Source organism: Porites lutea, chromosome 10 (assembly GCF_958299795.1).
Source record: "Porites lutea chromosome 10, jaPorLute2.1, whole genome shotgun sequence".
Classification (NCBI taxonomy): Eukaryota; Metazoa; Cnidaria; class Anthozoa; order Scleractinia; family Poritidae; genus Porites; species Porites lutea.
Window position 1 is genome coordinate 22,770,407 of NC_133210.1, and position 21,198 is coordinate 22,791,604.

General features: G+C 41.1%; 2 protein-coding genes and 1 pseudogene across 2 annotated transcripts; all 3 read left to right on the forward strand.

The window, feature by feature from the left end:
* The first annotated feature begins 969 nt into the window (after positions 1 to 969).
* LOC140950538 (uncharacterized) lies at positions 970 to 7,312 on the forward strand. Its single transcript, XM_073399779.1, has 5 exons — positions 970 to 1,113; positions 3,317 to 3,370; positions 5,965 to 5,988; positions 6,347 to 6,480; positions 7,022 to 7,312. The coding sequence occupies exons 1-5, from the start codon at positions 1,031 to 1,033 to the stop codon at positions 7,135 to 7,137; spliced, it is 411 nt and encodes a 136-aa protein (XP_073255880.1). The 5' UTR covers positions 970 to 1,030; the 3' UTR covers positions 7,138 to 7,312.
* A 760-nt stretch (positions 7,313 to 8,072) lies between these two features.
* Positions 8,073 to 10,502, forward strand: LOC140950539 (uncharacterized). Its single transcript, XM_073399780.1, has 3 exons — positions 8,073 to 8,533; positions 9,435 to 9,473; positions 9,980 to 10,502. Exons 1-3 carry the CDS (start codon positions 8,424 to 8,426, stop codon positions 10,203 to 10,205), a joined length of 375 nt encoding a protein of 124 aa, XP_073255881.1. The 5' UTR covers positions 8,073 to 8,423; the 3' UTR covers positions 10,206 to 10,502.
* Positions 10,503 to 11,798: 1,296 nt separating this feature from the next.
* On the forward strand, positions 11,799 to 18,239 carry LOC140949665 (uncharacterized; annotated as a pseudogene).
* The last annotated feature ends 2,959 nt before the right edge of the window (positions 18,240 to 21,198 follow it).

Consider the following 21,198-nt stretch of genomic DNA (forward strand, 5'->3'; position numbering starts at 1 on the left):
TGAGATCGGTTTATCCACTGAGGTTTTTTAATGTTTTGTTTCTGGAATGCTGCCTTAGTTTGGAGGAACGCGGAAGTGTTACTTGACTACGTCAGTCACTTGATCGATTGATTAGGGAAGTCGAAGGCAATATCCACTTTGCCGGTATCAGACGCTTTGATGTATGAAGTAAAAAGGCCAATTACCGTCAAGATTCAGTACCTTTAGCCAAAAAGATGGATTTTATCAATGATATTTAACAGAAATTCATAAGGGGCTGAAAAGTATAACGTTTTGATCGATGCTCGGGAATATTCCTTAATTCAAATACCATATTCAGAAAGTGATCGTCTGCATTGAGCTCGTGTACGTCGTAAAACTTCAGTCTGAGAGAAGTCGCCGGTAATCTTAATCTCTTTCCGTTAGAATACTTCAAAACACTTTGGCTGTGAGCTAAATCGTTTCCACAAGCTTGATGAAATAAGTTATAAACCTAGTTATTGTTTTATTACTTCAAAGCAGTCTGCAATAATTTCACTTCGCGTCCTCGAGCTCGCGCCACATTCAGATCACCTGATGCAAGTCAAATTTGTTTTAATTCCTCTGTTATATTCTAGTTAAGTACCGAAGAGAACTTTACCTAAATACTAAACTCAGAGGACGAAAAAGAAGCGCGTGTCCTCCACGGTTCTCGTAATTGTTATTTTGAAGATCACACTGCTTGCATAGCAAAGATGGAATCGGCAATAAGAGAACAGAGGGGAAAATAACTACTTCTAAAAGCGTGGAGGAGAACGCGTTTATTTGTCGTCCCCTGAGTTTAGTATGCAAGGTTAAACACCAAGGAAGAATGTATTTGTGCACTAAGAGATTAGTTAATCTACATCATTTTCTACCAAGCATTGACGCGACCGGTAAGGATTGAGTCATCAATTGTACAAAGCTGTCACGCAATTTCACACAACGTTTTGCGCAGAGAGTAGGGAGCCTGGTAAGTAGACAGAGAACTGACTTCGACGACTTCGACGGAGAAAGAACACCTATCGGAGCCATGTTAGCGGTTAAAGAAGAGCGTACCGTTATAGGAGGCGTTGAACTGGCGAGAAAGACAGTATTAGCTGCTGATGACCAAGGGTAGGTCTCTAATCTCCACAAAACGCTTCCAGCTCTATGGGAACGAGAGATTTGTCTCAGAGTATAAATTTAAAATTGAGTTGTCGCGGAGCTCTTTTAGTTGGTCTTCTGTTCTGCTGAAAAGCGTCCAAAATTTCATATTTTAAAAGTATGATCAGCCTTTTTAGTCTAACATAATAATAAATATTGATTCTGAAACTAGCGGTTTTGTGTGCGCGTAGCCTATGTACAGACGTCCCCCCTCCCTCAGGAAAAATCGAGTTTTCCTGAGGGAGGGGGGACGTCTGTTCACAGGCTATGTGCTTGGTGACTGAATTCGAGCGAGGAACGCGGAAGTACTGTTAGCTCGTGAATTGATTCATCTACTAATCGCTTGAAAATGCGAGCAATGAAAAACTATCCCCACCTCTCCTTTAGTCAATCAAATTTTTTTATAAAAGGAAACAAAATAACGTGAAGATGTAGTACATTTTATTCTTTTAATAGCTTATATTGAGATCAATAATTCGTGATAGAAGACCTATTTAGTAATTTCAGGAGCTGTGTTCTCGCGCACGTCAGTTATGATCCCGAATGGAAGGTCAATCAGCGACGGAGTAAGCTCATTTTCGTATATGTATACTTTTGACACAATTAATCATCTGTTTGGAGTAAGAAATGCTTATATAAGTTTTTGACGTAATGCAGTCATTTCTCTATTTGTTTTGAGGCCGCTTTATAAAAAAGACGATTGTGTTTTTTGTGGTCAAGAAACCATTAAGTGATTTTCTTATAACCAATTCAGCACTCCTGCCTTATCACTGAATAAAATCTTGGTTAGGTTAGTTTGGTTTGTGTGTGTCTTACAACGTGTATTTTTCCGGAATAATTTGAAAACGCACGTTTGACTTCGTTGCTTAAGGAAAAAAGATCTCATATATCCTTATTTTGAAACCTTATTTAAGATCGCTTTACATCGCTTTTGTCGCTTTACATCGCACGTGTTATACAATAGTCTGCAGAAATCGGCATGGGATTTTTTTGGGTTTTGCTGGAAGCCCTAGGGATTTTTTTGGGTCTTGACTTTTGGCTCCATTCGATCATCCCCGTCACTTGAAATCCCGAGTACCCCCCTGGTGGGAATTGCCGGCTCAAAGTTAAGTTTAAAGTATTTCAAACCTCAACCAACTTGAACGCAACAACATGTCCAAAGGCACGCCACATATTTGCCCCAAAAATGTTGGATGTTGTTGGCCAGCAAGTTTACGTTTATATGGGCCCTAAGATAAACCAAGAGAGGATAAAGTGGACAGAGAAGGCATCCCCCATACACACCCTATTCCATAGGTAATTCGTCTCGAGTTATTTTTAGAATCGGGATAAAGTTACCTCGCGCGCTGCGTGGATGTTTCGCGGAGGTTTCGCATGACTAAACGCCGTGTAAAACATGTCGGGCGAAAGGCAATAAAAGCGTAAAGAGATCGAGAGCATTTCTGAATATTGAAGCGAAATGAGTCGGCGCTCACCTGGGAAAAGGGAATCGCTGGACTCTTGAAAAAACGTGAAATCAGTTGAACTCGAAGTTGTCGTAACGCCAGTGCTTTTATAAAATGAGAAATGTCGCCGGTCTATTAAAACTGGTCGTTTGTATAATAAAGCAAGTCGGACGCCAAGTGTTATTTTTGTTGAATAATAAAAGACTAATAAAAGAATAAATATCAAACCAGAAATTGCTCTATTCAAACCGTAAATTACAAATGATCCAGAGAGAATATTAAGTGTGTTAAGGATTTTCCTGCTGTACTGTTAGCTCTATACAAGAGAGGAAGGGCGATTCTTTTTAATTTCCGTTTCGCTGACACAGCTTTAGCAGAAATCTCTCTTTAGTCGTTTTCGTCGACAAAACAAATAGCAATATCACTCTCCGCGTCTTCCGCCATTTTTTTCTGCGTCAATTCGTGAAGGACGCGAGGCTCTGAGCGTGGGTCATCCACGCGGAACACATTCGCGCTCTGTGATTGGCTGTTGTCTAATTCCCCTTGGGATCTATGGTCTTAAAAATAACTCGAGACGAATTACCTATGGAATAGGGTGTGTATGGGGGATGCCTTCTCTGTCCCCTTTATCCTCTCTTGGATAAACCCATGTATTAGCAAAAGATGAATCCTGGATCATCCTGGGCTTTTGTTTGATTCTGATATACCTTGAATTCGATTTATTTCAGAAATGTAATCACGGAGGTAACAGAAACTAGAAGAGATATCAATTTGCCTGGAAGGTAATTGATTGAACTTTAATTTAACTCAAATTGATTGCTGCCCTGTAGCTAGCACTCTTCTTTTTCTATCACCGCTAACTTTTTAAAAAAGCCAGACGATAATAAAAGTTTTTACGTCAGAAATACAATAATGTAGAATTCCATTCTTAAAGAGATGTTGTGTGACCTTGCAATACCCAACCACTTTTGAAGGTGGGGGTGGGGGGGTGGGATAGGGGAAGGAGGAGGAGGAGGAGGAGGAGGCTTATCAGAGAGGGGCCTCTTTACAAGTGGGACTGTAATGGTTAAGAACTGAATTGATCAGGTTTATACAGACTATCTAATTTAAGCGGACAGTTTTCGAGAAAAGATCAAGTTACAAATTGACTGAAAGTGATTTGTTTTGTCAGAGAGTCATCCCGATACCAATGAGTGTGGAATATTAGCTTTAAAATTTACAGATCATCATTAAATAGCTTTGAATGAGTTTCTCATATATTGAGCTGTTGGTAAACGGGTGGCGAGCTTTTTAGAGGTAAGGGGTGGGGGGGGGGTTTGAAGCATGGGTGAGGAGGATAAAAGATATGAAAGCTTAATGGAGTGATGTACATCTCTGCTAATTCGTGGTCACGAATATGAAGTACCTTTTCCACCAACTAGTGACAAGCTGGTTTTAGCCAATGAAATGGGTAGCTTTTTTGTTGAAAAGGTTGACGCCATCCTTGTCAAACTGGACAGACTAGCTGATTGTTTGTATGATTCCCATTTTGACTATGTGAAAACGTTACCAACTAGAACACTGGACAGCTTTATCCCTTTAACTGAAAGTGCAGTTTGTAAATTGATTGGCTGCTCTCCGAAGAAGAGCTGTATGTTTGATCCGATGTCAACACCTATGGTGATCAGCTGTGCTGATGTGCTATTACCAGTCATTACTAAAATGATCAACCTGTCTCTTAATTCTGGAGAATTTGCGGATGATTGGAAATGTGGTCTTATTAATCCTATCTTGAAGAAACCTGGATTAGATTTACTGTACAAAAATTACAGACCAGTTAGTAACTTACAATACGTATCCAAGTTGACTGAAAAAGTCGTTTTTAATCAAGTTTACGATCACATGGTTTCAAATGCTATTTTTCCTGCACTTTAGTCTTCTTACAGGCGATTCCATAGCACTGAAACTGCACTTATCAAGGTGACGAGCGATATTTTGTTAAAGATGAACTCTCAACATGTCACTGTGTTAATTTTATTGGATCTCAGTGTTGCCTTTGACACTGTGGATCATCGAATACTTTTAGAGAGGCTATCTGACGAGGTTGGCATACGTGGGACTGCTCTGAATTGGTTTGGATCGTACTTGTCTGATAGAAGTCAGCGCGTTTCTGTACATGGAGTTTTTTTCTCGTCCTTTTGACTTGAACCGCGGGGTACCTCAAGGCTCATGTTAAGGGCCTTTGCTATTCATAATATATGCGTCCAAGCTGTTTAAGATCGTTGAACATTATCTTCCCGATGCTCACTGTTTCGCAGATGATACGCAGCTGTATCTGAGTTTTAAACCACTCGGCAACACTGCCCAAGCTGATGCTATACAAGCTATGGAAAAGTGCATTGACGCAGTGAGGAAATGGATGATTCAAGATCGGTTGATGATCAATGATGATAAAACGGAGTTTTTGTTGGTCGGCACACGACAACAGCTTGATAAACTAGATTCGTGTTCCATTACTGTGGGCAATAATCGTATCAGTCCAAACCCATCTGTTAAAAACCTGGGATCGTGGTTTGACAGCAACTTAAGCATGACTGATCATATAAACAAGGCTTGTAATGCGGCATTTTGTCATTTACATAACTTGAGACGTATTAAGAAATACCTGTCGAGAGATTCTTTAATTACTTTGGTTCATGCTTTTATAACCAGCCGTCTTGACAATTGTAATGGTTTATTGTTTGGCTTACCAAAGGCGCAGATCGCTAAATTACAGCGTGTACAAAATGCAGCAGCAAGACTTATTCTTGGCATCGGAAAGTTTTGTCACATTACACCAGCGCTTTAAGAGTTGCACTGGCTGCCGGTTTCTTTGTGTAACTGACTATAAGATTTTACTTTTGACTTTCAAATTTATTTAGGGCCTAGCGCCAACTTATCTTAGCGATCTTATTAGTATAAAATCGAATTCATTATATAATCTTAGGTCTATTGATAAGCTCTTATTGGACCATCCCAAGGGAAAGATGCTTACAACATTGGCAGCAAGATCATTCTTAGCAGCAGCTCCGAAACTCTGGAATGGCCTACCTGTAGAGCTTCGTCAAGCAACATCACTTAACAGTTTTAAATCTCGACTTAAAACCTATCTTTTTAAGAAGTATTGTTATAGTTTGTAACTTAAGTTATTTTATCCTTACGGTAATGTATTTTTGTTTTCTCTTAAACATATGATTGTAAAGCGCTATTGATCAGCACATAAAAGTACGCGCTATATAAATTGTTAAATTATTAAATTATTATTAATTATTATTATGGAATTAAGTTAAGGTGGGGCATTTGTTTTGCTTTTTTACAGAAATAATTTTACGAATTGTCTGCTTTATTTCATTTTCAGTGTTCCTGTTACAGCACAGCCGAGGTGAGATTTGTGTTATTTTATCAGTTTTCTGTAGCAAATGTAGTAAGCATCAACACATGCATTCCACACAGTAACAGCCAGTCTATCACATAGCCTAAGTTTAAGGATTGAACCATTAAACCATCAAATTGCTTTTCTAGAATTTCTATGCTTTTGATCGCTTTTACTCACTCAATCTCGTTTATATATTATTTTAATGTACTTAATAAAACCTTTTGGTATTTTCATTGAAAGTGTATTGTCGCCTTGCGTTTTCCAAACTTTATTCCAAACTCTATTCACTCTCTCTTCCGGTAACAATTCAATCACTCTCCCTCCAGCTTCAAGTCACAGATATTTTGTTTTTGTCCACTTTCAGCGCACCTCCAGCTCTACCTAGCCCGCCGGCGGTCGTGTCGAGAGATCCGCCTTCACCACCAAAAGAGTTTAGCTGGGTGGAATGTTGTTTCAAGTGTGAAAGTGGTTACGAGTGGTACGAATTAGGAGGAAAGGGTAAGTACTCGACATGAAACAATTAAGTACTATAACGGAAGCTCCAAACAAATCTTGTGCCCAATCTCCAGAAACCACACTTTTGATTTTGTCATTTGCAACGCTGTCAAGTTTTTTATACCCTCGTTAGATAAAGACGATTTTGTAAAACGGGTCGCCAAAGGGCTACGTGTGACGTTTGGATCGCACTATACTCCTGCCGGGTGACGGTACCATGCATTATCTCTTGTTATCTCAAGCTATGTCGATGTATTTCACGAGATCTCACGGTATCTCACATTAGCTCACATTAACACACTCTAGTTCACACTAGTAGCTCACGGAAGCACTCACAATTTTTAATTAGTCACTCTCACTTTATGTAAGCTTACGCTACACAAATAGACAATTTGGACGCCGTAAATAGGGCGATACGATGAGTTCAAAACGAAATGCCCTTAACTCAAGTCGTGCCGACGAAAATACTCGTCTGCCGAGTGAAGCGGGTGACTAATGTGATCACGTAATTTAGTTGACAAATTTCTTCCTTGTTGTTTTGCAGGTTTTTGCATCGTCCTGCTACTTCTCTTGACTTATTTGATTGTTGGAACTCTTATTCTGGCATATTTCTTGTTACTTTTTGCTTTGGCGTGTTTCAATTGCGATTCTGACGATTAGTGATTGACCCAGTGTGACGTCATTTTGTGTTTTCCGATTTTGATACTTAGCCATCGACCAACGAAAAAAAAATAGAAAGCGAAGGAGAACTTGTAAAATCATAGTATGGAGAAAGTAGGCTTGGTTAGAAAGTTTTGTTTGGCGCTTTGTAAGCGTTGCTTAGAATGGGGTCTATGCAGTGAATTGGGTTATTCGGTGAGGTGTTTCAACTCAATTTATAGAGCTTTGTATCGAGACGCCATGTTAGTTTGACAGGATACAGTTGCCATGCAATCGATGTGTTACCACTAGAGGGATCCTATACAGTTTTTGGAACTGTAATACGTCTTAACAGTAGATGTAAGAACCATTCCAAAAGCAAACATTTTTTCTGTGAAACTTATTGAACTATAAATTTGTAAAAGGTCGAGTTCTTAGAACGTCTTTATCTGACTAAGCTAAAAACTTCGAGGGACTGTTGTTGTTGTTGTTTTTTTTTAATTTAAAAATACAATAACGTCACATGAAAACAAAAGACCCTATGATTTTTTTTCTGTTTTCAACCCTTATCATGCAAATTAGCCATACGATATTCCAGGAGTCGAACAACGATGACTAATGCCCCATTTACAACGACGCTGAAACGAGTTTAAAGCTACTTTGTTTAACACGGTTTAAAAATGTTTTCTTCATAGAAGCTGCTTTAAAACTGATGTTTGTCTATTTCAAATTTAGCACAATGAAAAAAACAAGTTCATGCTTACTTGTACCTTTTGCTAAAATCAGTCTTCAGTTTTCTATTACTGGTTTCATTATGTTAGACCTGGTTTTCCTAAACACGCTTTGCTTGTTTGTCTCAAGCGGCTATTCGTCATCTCACGGGCTTGCTCAGAAGTTGACTTCTTTCTCTTAACGAGTCTTACGCTGAGATTTTGACCTTTCGTTCGAGTTTTTTTTCCTTGTTGCTTCGCTTCATCAACATTCCAGACGAACACCCGTCGCTGAGGAATCTCCGTAAAATAACTCGCTGTTATATTAATCAGGGTATTAATTAGACTGTGGATAATTTAATACGCCTCAATGTTAGTTTTGATAGAGGATGGACCGAGGTATTTGGTATTCAATGTCTGAATGTAAAATGTGATACCTCTTGTAGTCGCAACTGACTTGTTGGTCTTGCATGACTAAGGCCATATGCGGTTTACGTTTACGGAAGTTCGATCACGCACTTCTGGTGTCACGGGAATCTTGGTTCAACGCAGAACTTTAAGTGTCCAGTGAAAGGAAGAACCGATCGGAAGTTGAGAATGGACGATGGACAAGACGAAGCAAGCGCGATAGATGTCAGTGAAGAGGATGCAGAGCAAAAAGAAGTTGAAATGGATTTCAACGCATTGATACAGACAACAGCTGCTGGGTAAGTGTGTATGTACTTCTCATCGTGGCGCTCTTTTTCTAAATGTTTAATTTGTTTGCAAATTGTATTGTCTCATTTTCTTAACTCTTGTGGCAGGAGTGTCGATACGTATTAATTATTTGGCACATTTAATATTTTAACATTAAAAGGTCATTTAAATAATCGTCTGTGATTGAGTGCACGCATGTCTGATTCAGCAGAGAGCAGAAGTCACCCCATCCTCGGAGACCCAGGTGCAGTTAGTCGGGACGAAAGTTTTCAATTAATTACTTCTTGAAAACCTTCGTCCCGCCTTTTCTCCCTACCCGACTGACTACCCCTATGTCTCCGAGGATGAAGTCACTCTCGTTTATACACAGAAATTATGCAACATTAGTTTAGCGTATCTCAGGTGGTTCTCATCGCAAACAGGCCATGCATATTGCCTTCCCTCATGTGTTCACTGGAATAGTGCAGAAAGCCTGTATGGCACCAAAATGGCGTTATGTCTTAATGTCACGCACCAGAAAACGAAAGCAATATCCTACGTACTTCGATTACCATATAGTTAGGAAGGAGCGGCTTTCCATTATCAAGCATACGGTGATAAATTTCATAAATGAGCCGATTACGTGAATTTTGAGCCGTTAGTCGTCGTGGAATAAAATTTAAATCATGATTTCCGCATTGATAATAAACAGTGAATGTTGCAGACCACGGCTTCAAATGGAAAAGACAAATGTATTTAAGAAAATCGAGCTTGTGTTGGCAAAATTTGGCGGTTAAATCCGCAACGCTTTAAGCCACAATACGGAAATAATCAATTTATTAATGAAATGGGTGTACGCTTGATATGGTATGACTGTATTAATGTCTGGTGTATACATAGTTGATGTTCTTACGTCTGTTTCTGTGTTTTCAGTGTTGACGATGTTCAAGTGAGGACTGTGGGGCCGACCAGGTAAAACTGCTGCTTTATATTTAACGATTTTTTTTTACAAGATGCATACCATCGCAAAGGACAACAAGTAGCTCCTCAGTACTCCTCTTCTCCTACTTGTAATCTATCCTATTCGAGGGTCCATCAGATGAGGAGCCCAAATCCACTTATGGCCGCCTTACAAAACCCCTTTGAACTCTATACTTTACCCACTCCCTTATGAGACCTTTTTAGCACTTACTGTTATAAATTGACGTTTCCGAGGATTTTTTTTTTTACAACTCAGAGAATCGGTCTGTATTCATTTTACAAAAATCACAAAAGTAATTGCTTATTTCAATGATCGGTCACCATTCTTTTTGCGAGAAAATGACGCATTACCTCTCTGGGGTTTCCCGCCGATATAGAAAAATCCCCTACCCATGTGCTTGTTAACCCAGCGCAAAAAATTAAATTCTGCGCAACTTGAAAGTTGAGGAACTTCGGTTATATTCTTAACTGCATTTTCATTTTTTTTTAACTTTTAGCGTTACGATCTCTTCAGCACCAGCTTTCAGTCTTGTCGTTACTGGCTCCGCCCTGTCAAGGGAGTGTGGCAGCGAAGATTGCTTTCAGTTTTGTGAGGGATGTTGTAAATACCTTGGGGTGTGCTTTTGTTGTTGCTTGGAGAGTCCGGAAAAATGTGGTGACTGTTTGGAGATGTTACAATGTTGTATTGACATTTTAAAGTGTATTACGTGTGATTGTGATTAAAGCTGTAGCAACGAGGAAATCTAGAAACTAAGCATAAAAGCATCTCCATCGGTGTAGTTTATTATCGATTTGCCTTTCTCTTCCGGCGAGGTTTTTTCTCCCTACAAACTTTTCAAATTCATTCGTAAAAGGGGGAGAAAACTTCGAACTTTCAATTCAATGTTAGAACATTATTAAAAGGATTAAAGCTAGAAAGTTTGTCTTTCACAAGCTAAGAGTTTGCTTGTCATTCGCTGCTGAGCAGTTTCCTCTATTTCAGTCAGCCCTTTATGATTGATACTGTTCAGTTGTAGGATATATAGCGAGAATGTAAATTGATGTTGATGTTGATTCTTAGAAAAGGATGCATTCACGTAAGAAAAGAACGGGAAAAAAGGACGTGTGCGAAGAAACAAGCGAAATTTATGATTATACAGTTGTCATTACTTGGGATCAACTTCTCCACACTTTGAGACCCACAGGACGCTTTTTCTCATATTGTTTCGCGAGTTAGTCTACTTACAGTATTTTCATTTTCTTTAATGCTGTGGATAAACAGAGCGTGAAATTTCACACTGCTCTTCGTCTGAAGTTGGAGAATTTTCTTCAGGCTGATTTTAAGACTGGATTGGAAATAGGTTGAATTAACCTTGCCTGTGAAAGAAACACGACCTGGTGGAATTTCTAAACGTCAATAGGTCGGGCAAACAATTTTTGTTTGGTTCATCTTGTCAAGACTTTTGGGTCAAGTTCGAAACTGATGGAAATCTCTTGGAACTGTCCATGGGACTATTGTGATGTCTCAAGTAAGAGGATGTAAGTATATTTCATTCTGGAAAAAACGTCTTTCACCTGCCGTTGGACACGCAGAATATCACCTTGCTTTGATCTTTCAGGCTGATTTCATCATTGATTTCTATTAAAAGTTTCCGGTGGCATCGGTAACATTTTAGTATGATTTACAGTGCTAGTTGCAGATTTCCAGTTGCAGTTATAAGGGTACCGTATTCATGTGGTGTATAAAGTTGAGGTGTGGAGGAAGTGGGATGATGGGTGTGGTCAGCTTGGTTAAGACGAGTAGAAATGTTTTTACGGAGTCGACGGTTATAAAGTAATACGTCTAAGGAACGAGCCAAAGAAGATAGCTTTTCGTTATAATAATTAAAAAAAAAACAACATAGTGGTACCCGGATTGGTTCCAGGTTTGGTGTGACCGTGTAGTTGACGTATATGGTGGATTTGGCAAGGAGTGAAAAGTCCTATTCGTGATCTCCACGTGGCGATGCCGTTGCCCATCAGTAGATGCAAGTTGATCGGATCAATCCAGATCGACGGTCTATAATACACCACATAACGTCACTTCTAACACACCCAATCGTAAAAGGTCACGTCGCAAACACACTAAAAAAACTTCCTACTATTAAGACTAATGCACCTCTTGACTCTTTATCTGTAGTTAACCCTTCTAACGTCACCCTCACTGATAACGAAACTCAACTCCTCGCCAGAGGACTTAGCCTGCGTAGCTAGCGTTTCCTTGCGAGGTTTATCTAGAAAGCTGGGACAAGAGCAAAAAAAATCCCGGCCGCCGACATATTGACTGGACTGAAGTTAATGCAGACTTTGACGAATTCGCCCGACGTTTGCGCATTACTGAATTCATTTCACGACTACACTACTGATAACCAATCTGACCCCTTTCACCCCAAAAACCTTTGGACACCACCCACCGACAAAGACGACGCGCATGTTTACCTCAACGTTGTTAAACATGACCTATTCACCAGCAAACCCAGACGCATCCGTGACAACCTATCGAAAGCTCAACGCCGAGCTTTACGTCTAAAACAAAGACATGGCATTGTTATCAAGTCAGCCGACAAAAGCTCGACGACTGTGATAATGGACAGAAAATGGTACTTAGACGAATGTTATCGCCAACTCAACAATCCTACTTTTTACGAACAACAGGATACTGATCTTACTGACACTATACAGAAACGAGTTGCAGAATATGTCAAACGAATGCTCAACGATGAACTTATCGACAAAAAAAACAAACAATACCCATTACATAAGGATTCTAAACCCGAACGCTTCTATATTCTCCCTAAAATCCATGAAGTCAATAATCCCTAGACTCTCTCATCCTCGGAGACCCAGGGGCAGATAGCGGGGGCGAGGGAAAGTCTAAACGGGGGGAAAAATATGGCACGACAACAACATAAGCTTTATTACCAAATAAAAGTTAACTTAATTTACAATATAATATACTAATACAAAAAAAGGTAACATTTACTCAGAATAACTAAAAAGCTAATCGAGCTGAGTAAAGCTAAATAATGTTCAGGCATAGGAGGTAGGTTGGCACTAAAGCTAGAACAAACAAGGAATTAGTAAATAGATAAAAGGAAAAAAATGAAAAAGAAAAGAAGAAAAGTAGAGAACGGCGAGAAGAGCCCCTGGGGACAATGTCTTACCGGACCAGTTCCAAACGGTCGCCGCTGTTCTGGCTTCTGATTTTTTCTGGTGACAGAAAACTTGGGTTTTTCTGGCACCAATCAGAAGCCAGAACGGCGGCGACCGTCTGGAATTGGTCTGGTAAGACATTGTCCCCACGGGCTCTTCTCGCCGTTCTTTACTTTTCTTCGTGCAATATTTTTCCACCCGTTAAGACTTTCCCTCGCCCCCACTATCTGTCCCTGGGTCTCCGAGGATGAGACCCTCTTTTTTCTCTTCAAAGTTGTGCGGTCCTGGAAACTTGTTCGGGGTCACGTGACCGCTGTCGTGTTGTTCGGTTAGTCCGAACCGTGTGCTTGTTGACTCGTTGTTTACCGTGAGAGTATTTAAGCTGTTTGGTGGTTCGATACACTACATTTTTGGCGACAAGGAACGTGTACTGACGCCCACTGCAAGGTAGACAAAGGAAGGGAAGTCTACGTGAATCATGCCGGCGTTTGGGAAGTTGGACGAGTACAAAGAAACTGAAGATTAATTGCCGCCATTACAACGAGCGTGTAAACCATTTCTTCGAAGCGAATGAAATCACAGATCCTGACAAGTGGAGATCCATTTTTCTGGTTTGTGTGGGAGCGAAAACCTATAAACTGGTGGGAAGTTTGGTTGCCCTAGAAGATCCGAACGATAAAAGCTATGAGGATTTAGAAAAACTCCTCCAAGACCATTTCATGCCTAAACCTTCGGTTGTTCAGCGATTCAAGTTTAACACACGCTCCCAACAACTAGGGGAGACCACTGCAATGTTTTTAGCTGAATTAAGACACCTGTCTGAACACTGTGAATACGGAATTACGTTAGATGAGATGCCTCGTGATCGGCTGGGGTGTGGTGTTCGTGATATCAGAATACAGCGCCGATTATTACCTGAACCCAAATTAACCTTGAAGGGGGCACTTGATCTATCTCTCGTCATTGAAGCAGCAGATATTGATAAGGATGCTTCAGAGATACAGAAGGTAGACGGTCAAGGAGGGGATGCCTCTGTCAACAAAGTAGACGTCAAAGTTAATAAGGGAAGCGAAGTTAAGCGCTCTCATTGTGGCGGCAACCACTACCCTAAAAGCTGTCATTTTAAAGATGCCAAGTGCTATTGTTGTGGTAAAGTTGGCCATTTAGCTCGATTGTGTCCAGCTAAAAAGAAAGGGAAACAACCACAGCCAGTTAATGTGCAGAAATCAGGCAACTCCGAACCTACCAATCTTCTTGAAGGTGCCATGCAAACACCAGGGGAGGAACAGGGTGTGGGTGCATATTCCTTGTTTAACTTTGGCAGTCAACGCCCATCACCCTACAAAGTACAGCTAAGTGTTGCTGGGCAACCCCTGGAAATGGAAAATGACACGGGGGCCTCCTTGTCTGTGATTAGCGAGCAGGTCAGCAAGTCAAGCACCCCAACTTGTAGAGTCGCATATATACCGGGGAAGAGGGCAAACCAAACTGGTCTTGTCCTGTGAATGTGTGTTATGACGGGGTTGAATACTCCCTGCCCCTTTTGATTGTAGGCAGCAAGGGGCCTGCTTTGCTAGGTAGGAACTGGCTCGAGAAAATCAAACTAAATAGGCCCATAATCAAACAACTTTCGTCACACAATAAGCGACTGGAACAGATTTTGCAAAAATATGCTCAGCTGTTTGAGGAGGGGCTTGAAACTCTACAAGGGACAAAGGCCAAAATCCATGTTGACCCCACGGCTACCCCTGTCTTCCATAAAGCTAGACCAGTACCGTATGCTCTGAGGTAGAAGATTGAACAAGACCTAGAACCAGACTTGAAAGGGTAGGGACCATTGAACCAGTCCAGTATTCCGACTGGGCCACCCCGATTGTCCCTGTCATGAAGAGTGATGGCACTAAAGGAGTCTGTGGAGACTATAAGCTCACTGTTAATAAAGTGTCAAAACTGGATGGCTATCCTATCCCCAAGCTTGATGATCTGTATACGAAATTAGTTGGAGGTTAAACATTTACTGAGCTAGATTTAAGCCACGCCTATGAACAGATGCTTGTGGATGAGAACTCTAAGGAATTTTTAACGATTAACACACATAAGGGCCTGTACAGGTATAACCGTCTTTCTTACGAGGTAGCCTTAGCACCTGGTATTTTCCAGAGAAACATGGAGGGTTTGCTTCCAGGATTCTCTTCAACTGGAGTTCTGTTAGATAACATCCCTATTACAGGCCCCAGTACTGAATAGCACTTAGACAAAATCGAGAAAGTTTTGAGACGCCTCTCGGAAGCTGGTCTACGACTCAAGGCAGTAAAGTGTCAGTTCACGAAGCCAGTTTTGGAGTGTCTGGGGCACCGAGTTGAGGCAGAGGGGTTTCATCCTGTTGAAGCAAAAGTGAAGGCCATTCAAGAGGCCCCAGCACCGAAAAACCCCACTGAGCTGAAGTCGTTCCTTGGTATGCTTAACTTCCATGGGAAGTTCATACCTAACCTGTCGTCCATTCTGGAACCACTACATAGTTTGCTAAGGAAAGATGTCGTTTGGAAGTGGGAGGTGGAACAGCCAAAAACAGCCAAAAAGCCAAAAACCAGCTTCAATTATCAGACGTACTATTACGTTATGATCCCGAGAAAGAGTTGGTGGTATCCTGTGATGCATCACCCTACGGTGTTGGCGCAGCTCTATCCCATGTCATGGAAGATGGATCAGAGAGACCTGTGGCATGCGCCTCGAGTACACTCTCTGCGGCAGAAAGGAACTATTGTCACCTAGATAAAGAAGCACTAGCCGTAGTTTTTGCTGTGAAAAAGTTCCACCAATTTATGTATGGTCGCCATTTTAAGATTTACACAGATCACAAACCACTTTTGGGGCTGATACACCCTGAAAAAGCCACGCCTTTAATGGCCTCAAGCAGAATGCAGAGGTGGGCATTGACTTTCCTAGCTTATGAGTATGAACTGCTGTATCGCCTAGGAAATAAGAATGGTAATGCGAATGGACTCAGTCGCCTACCCGTTGTGGGTGTCTCCGGGTCCAGCCCCGTCCCAGGGGACATTGTACACCTCCTAGAAAATATCAACACCAGCCCAGTAGATGCTACTACGATGAAATTGTGGACAGCCTGCGAACCAGTGCTTTCACAAGTTCTACAGTTTGTTCTTCAAGGATGGCCTTCAGAGGTAGACGAAGAAGCCCTGAAGCCCTATTTTATTAGAAGAGAAGAATTGAGTGTACATGCTGGCTGCCTCTTATGGGGAGCCCGGGTCATAGTACCCCCTCAAGGGAGAGAAGAGGTGTTGAACCTATTACACAATACTCACCCGCGAATAGTCAAAGTGAAGAGTTTAGCCAGGAGCTATGTATGGTGGCCAAAAATGGACTCGAATTTAGAAGAGAGGGTGAAAAGTTGTGCTACTTGTCAAAGTCACCAAAAGACCCCTCCCTGTTCGCCATTACACCCATGGGAATGGCCGGGCCGCCCTTAGTCGCGAGTGCACGTAGATTATGCGGGACTTTTCATGAGAAAGATGTTCTTGCTGATCATTGACGCCCATTCCAAGTGGATGGATATCCACTGTGTGAACTCTGCCACCTCCAGTGTGACCGTAGACAAGATGAGGTCAACTTTCGCTTCACATGGTTTACCAGAGATTGTAGTGTCCGATAATGGATCCAATTTTGTGAGCAGTGAATGTAAGTAATTTTTGCAAAAAAAATGGCATCAAGCACATTACCTCAGCACCTTACCACCCAAGTACAAATGGTCTGGTTGAGCGAGCGGTACAGACGCAAGGGATGGAGAAACAGGGTGACGGTTCTGTTGACACCAAGTTGGCTTGTTTTCTTCTAATCTACCGGATTACCCCACAAAGCACCACTGGTGAATCTCCAGCTCAGTCACGGTGGGAACGTAGTCTGCTGCGACCGGATGTAGCGACAAGGGTGCATTTTGCTCAGTCTAGGCAAAAGAAACAGCTTGATCAGCATAGCCGAACGCGAGGAGTGAAGCTTGGTGATGCCATGAGTGTCAGAAACTACTCCCGGGGGTCGAAGTGGGTCCCTGGAACTGGCGCGAGATGAACTAGAAGATGGAATGGTAGTTCGGAGACGTCATGACCAATTAGTTTCTCGTATTGCAGAGCCTCTTTTCCCCAGTCCAACAGCTCAAAGGGCAGGCCATAGCAACGAGGGAAGTAATGTTCCGGAGGTTGCAGTACCCGATGTGAATAGCCCGAAGTAACCTGGGGGGAGTTGGAGCCACCCACTACACCCGAAGACCCAAGCTTAGTCCCTCCCACCCCGGTGCGACGATATCCAGCAAAGGACCGAAGACTACCACAGCGTTATTACTGATGGACCCCTCCTGCCCCCGTGAACATTTAGTTCAAGGCAAGATGCCACATATTGTTTAGGAACTTGAGGGGGAGGAATGTACGGTCCTGGGAACTTGTTCGGGGTCACATGACCCCTGTCGTGTTGTTCTGTTAGTCCGAACCATGTGCTTGTTGACTCGTTCTGTTCCGTGAGAGTATTTAAGCTGTTTAGTCGTTCGATACAATACAAAAGTCCGTCGAGCGTGGGTGATAAAATGTAAACCGTAGGGGATTTATTGACCGCCAGCGCAAGGGTTTAGTGGTGGGGGAAAAGAAAATAGTTCTTTATTTTTCTTTCTCGCGCGCTCGCTTCGCTCCCGAGCACGCCGATGTTTTCGAAAAGAACGAAAAGAAAAATAAAACAACGTCTGTGTACGGGCTAATAATCCCGGTCGGCCCATAGTCTCTTCCAACAATCACCCTATTGAACGCATTTCACAGTTTGTCGATTTTCATCTCAAACCGTTGGTCTGCACTATACCGTCCTACGTCAAAGATACTACTGATTTTCTTAACAAACTCACCGCCATTGACAATCTTCCTGATAATGCCTTGCTTGTCACGCTTGATGTCACGTCACTGTATACTAACATCCCACATAACGAAGGAATTGATGCTTGTTGTTTTTTCCTTCAAAAACGAACTAATAAACATAAACCCTACGGAAACCATTTACGACCTCATTCGAATAATCCTTACCATGAGTAACTTCGCATTTAATTCCAAACACTACCTTCAAAAACACGGCACGGCTAATGGCACGCGTATGGCTCCTTCCTACGCTAATTTGTTTCTTGGCAAATTTGAGCGCGACGCTCTCCTTAACTCACCCCATCGACCATACTTGTGGCTGAGATTTATCGACGATATTTTCATGATCTGGACTACAGGTCCAGAGAAACTGAAAATATTTGTTTATTATCTTTATAACTTACACTCCACCATCAAGTTCACTTGTTCGCATTCACCTAGTAACATACCATTCCTTGATGTGATGGTTTCAGTCAAGGACGGTTCCATAGAAACAGATCTTTATACTAAACGTACTGACAAACACCCATATTTACTAGCTTCATCATGTCACCCTCAAGATACCAAACGCGCTATTCCGTTTAGCCTTGCACTTCGCCTCCGTCGCATTTGCTCAGACCCAGACAATTACAAACTACGTACTAACGAACTTGTAGATTACCTTGCTAATCGCAGCTAGATCCAAATACAACGAGCTTCCGACATTCTTCGCACTTACAAACAAACCCAAGACACAGACTGAAACCACCCCTTTTGTCATTACTTACAATAAAGCATTACCTAACCTTGCGCATATCATTCACAAGCATTCTAACGAGCTGTACTCATCAGATCGTTGTAGAAATGTTTTTAAAAACCTTCCGTTAGTAGCTTATCGCCGTTGTCAAAATATTAGCGACATCCTCGTTAGAGCCCAGTTAACTAACAGTACCGATACCAGTAACTCCCGACCCACCCCCGGTTCCTTTCGGTCCAACAACAGGAATTGCACCACCTGTCCCTATATTGAACATGGCCGTAATCAATACACTTTTCATTCTACATGTGAGACTCACCACATCAAGTTTCATACCTTTTTGTGAAACTTTTAATGTTATCTATTTGATCCAATGTCGCCTGTGTAGTCTACGATATACTGGAGAAACTAGACGTCGACTCAAAGACCGTTTTAATGAACACAGATGACCTACACTCAACCCTACTGGTAATCACATCCATACTGCAGTTTCAGAACACTTTCTAACCAGTAATCATTCCGATAATCATATGCTTTTGATTCCTATTGAAAAACTTAAAAATGGGCGTGATTCTTTCAGGAAAGCACACGAAGCCCACCTTACCCGCAAAGCTAAGACAATTGAGCCTCTGGGTATTAATAAACTTGATGACCTGTAACTATATATAGTATATCTTTTTTTTGTTATCTTGTCGTTTTAAAGTAGCCACGCCAAACCACGTTATATTATGTAATTTCCGGTCATTATTTTACTTCATATATATTTTTGTAAATTCGTGATATCTCAATAAATCTGATGAAGACTGGTATTTGCCAGTCGAAATTTCGCAACTAAACTCTATTTCACGTTGTTTGACCAGTCCCTGCAAAAGTTTTCTTGACCGTAACGTTTTCAATTTGATCTATTTTGACCGATCACGATCTTTTTCGATCCGACGTTGAGCAAGACTGATCGTACAATGTTTTTGCAGTGTTTTTTTTTTACCTTAATTTTGCATAATAAGGATGTCGCACATTTTTGAGATTTTGAGGTGAAAAAATGCTAAGTAAGAAATTCAACAACAGATTCGTGGTAGAAAAGATGACTTTATAAGGTAGATGCATAGAATATGTGATCGCGAAAATTATATTTGTCAAAAGTAGATAAGATGGCTTCTATAGGGTCCGCAGAATAGACACTTTTAATAATGGGGTAGGGGTTCTGAAGGGCCAGCGGCATGTACCCAGCAAAAATTTCAGTTTGGCAGTCAGGATTCAGAGAATGACACTAGCCCAAAAAAGTAGAGACTTTCAAGTTATGATTGAAAGGACATTCATCTACCTAGCTATTTACTTTAGAACATTAATGGCATCGCAGTGCAAATTAAACCTTCTGTGATTTAAAACAGGGAGATTTGCCGATCAACCTCATCTACACTCAATGAAAGTACTCGTCCCATGGTATAACCACCCTTTTCGGCAACCTCGTCCCCAGGGCTTTTCCCTTAAAAAATGGGTGGGGCGGGAAAAGGCCCTGGCATCGGCTGGTCACGTGTCTCCTCGTACACCCTAAAATCCTGGGTGTAATAAATTAGCGCTATGTGAAAAGCTAAAATTATGCGTAACCTAACAGCGCGCGATCTTGGGCGACCTTTTATATCTCTTGACGATTAACGAAAAGTTTTACAAGATTTCCTTTTCGTCACAGATACTGGCTATGGTATTTTTTTGCTTTCCTCCGATTTCTATGAAGGGGACAGCGAGTAACACTTATAACAACGTTTATAGAGCGATATAAGTACATATAAATGACAAACAAGCTATCGTACAGGCATAAAGTTTGTACTGGAAAAGTTCGTTTTCGCGACTCTTCTGATATTTTATTTAATTTCTCGCGAAGTGGACCGCCGTACACAGTCTAGTTCTATTTACCTTAACTCTCAGCCATATCATAGCGACACGCGTTGGTTTAGACTTATCTTGTATGACCTGTATTTTTAAAAAATGGATTGACCTCTGCGATCAAACGACTGGCAACAAAGAAAAACTTGGGTCCATTTAAAATTCACAGAGCTGCAGTTGATTCCAGTCGATCGGTCAATCTTCTCTTTGATATAAGGAAAATCCTTTGTACTTATCCTCGGAAGAGAAAAGATATATAAGAGGTCTTCAAATGTTTCAGATCGGCGACCTGTCATCGTTCCTGGCTGGAGGGCTGACTTGCATCCGGTGTGGAGATTTGTTTGTTTCATGGTCGGGTTGTAGAGAAGACCAGACTCCTTAGTCTCCATAAAGCATTTTGATGAACAATTTTGTTTCTATTACGGTTCAATTTGTTAAATTCACTGCAGATCCTGGTGACAAAGGCCCGCATTTTTGTTTGACATGGACAAAATCACTTTCCGCTTGATTGTACAGTAATTCCACAGTCAACAACAACAACAATAAGCTTTATTTGCATGACCATAACAAAGTATTACAGTATTGCAAAAGCTACATGAAATTACTTATTTATTCCTTGTAAATTAAATATTTAAAATAATTTGAAACTTATCAATCATTGTTTATTTCTAACCATCAGTAGGATTAATTATTCCGGAGATAAGTTTGTCTCTCAATTCAAAGCAAGTTGATATAAATGAAATTAATTGGATGTTAATAAAATAGTCAGGAGAATTCATCAGATGTGATAATAAGGACTCATGTGATTGTAGTCGCAGAAACGGTATTTTAGGATCTAGTTTAGAGAAGAACATATCTCTTATGGAAGAAAAACTTGGACAATCTAATAAAAAGTGAGTTTCATCTTCAATTCTGTTACAATTGCAGAGATTACATAACCTTTCGTCACGTGGTAGATTGTCGTATCTACCTGTCTCAATCCTAAGTTTGTGACTGCTTATTCTCAGTTTCACTAATGTTT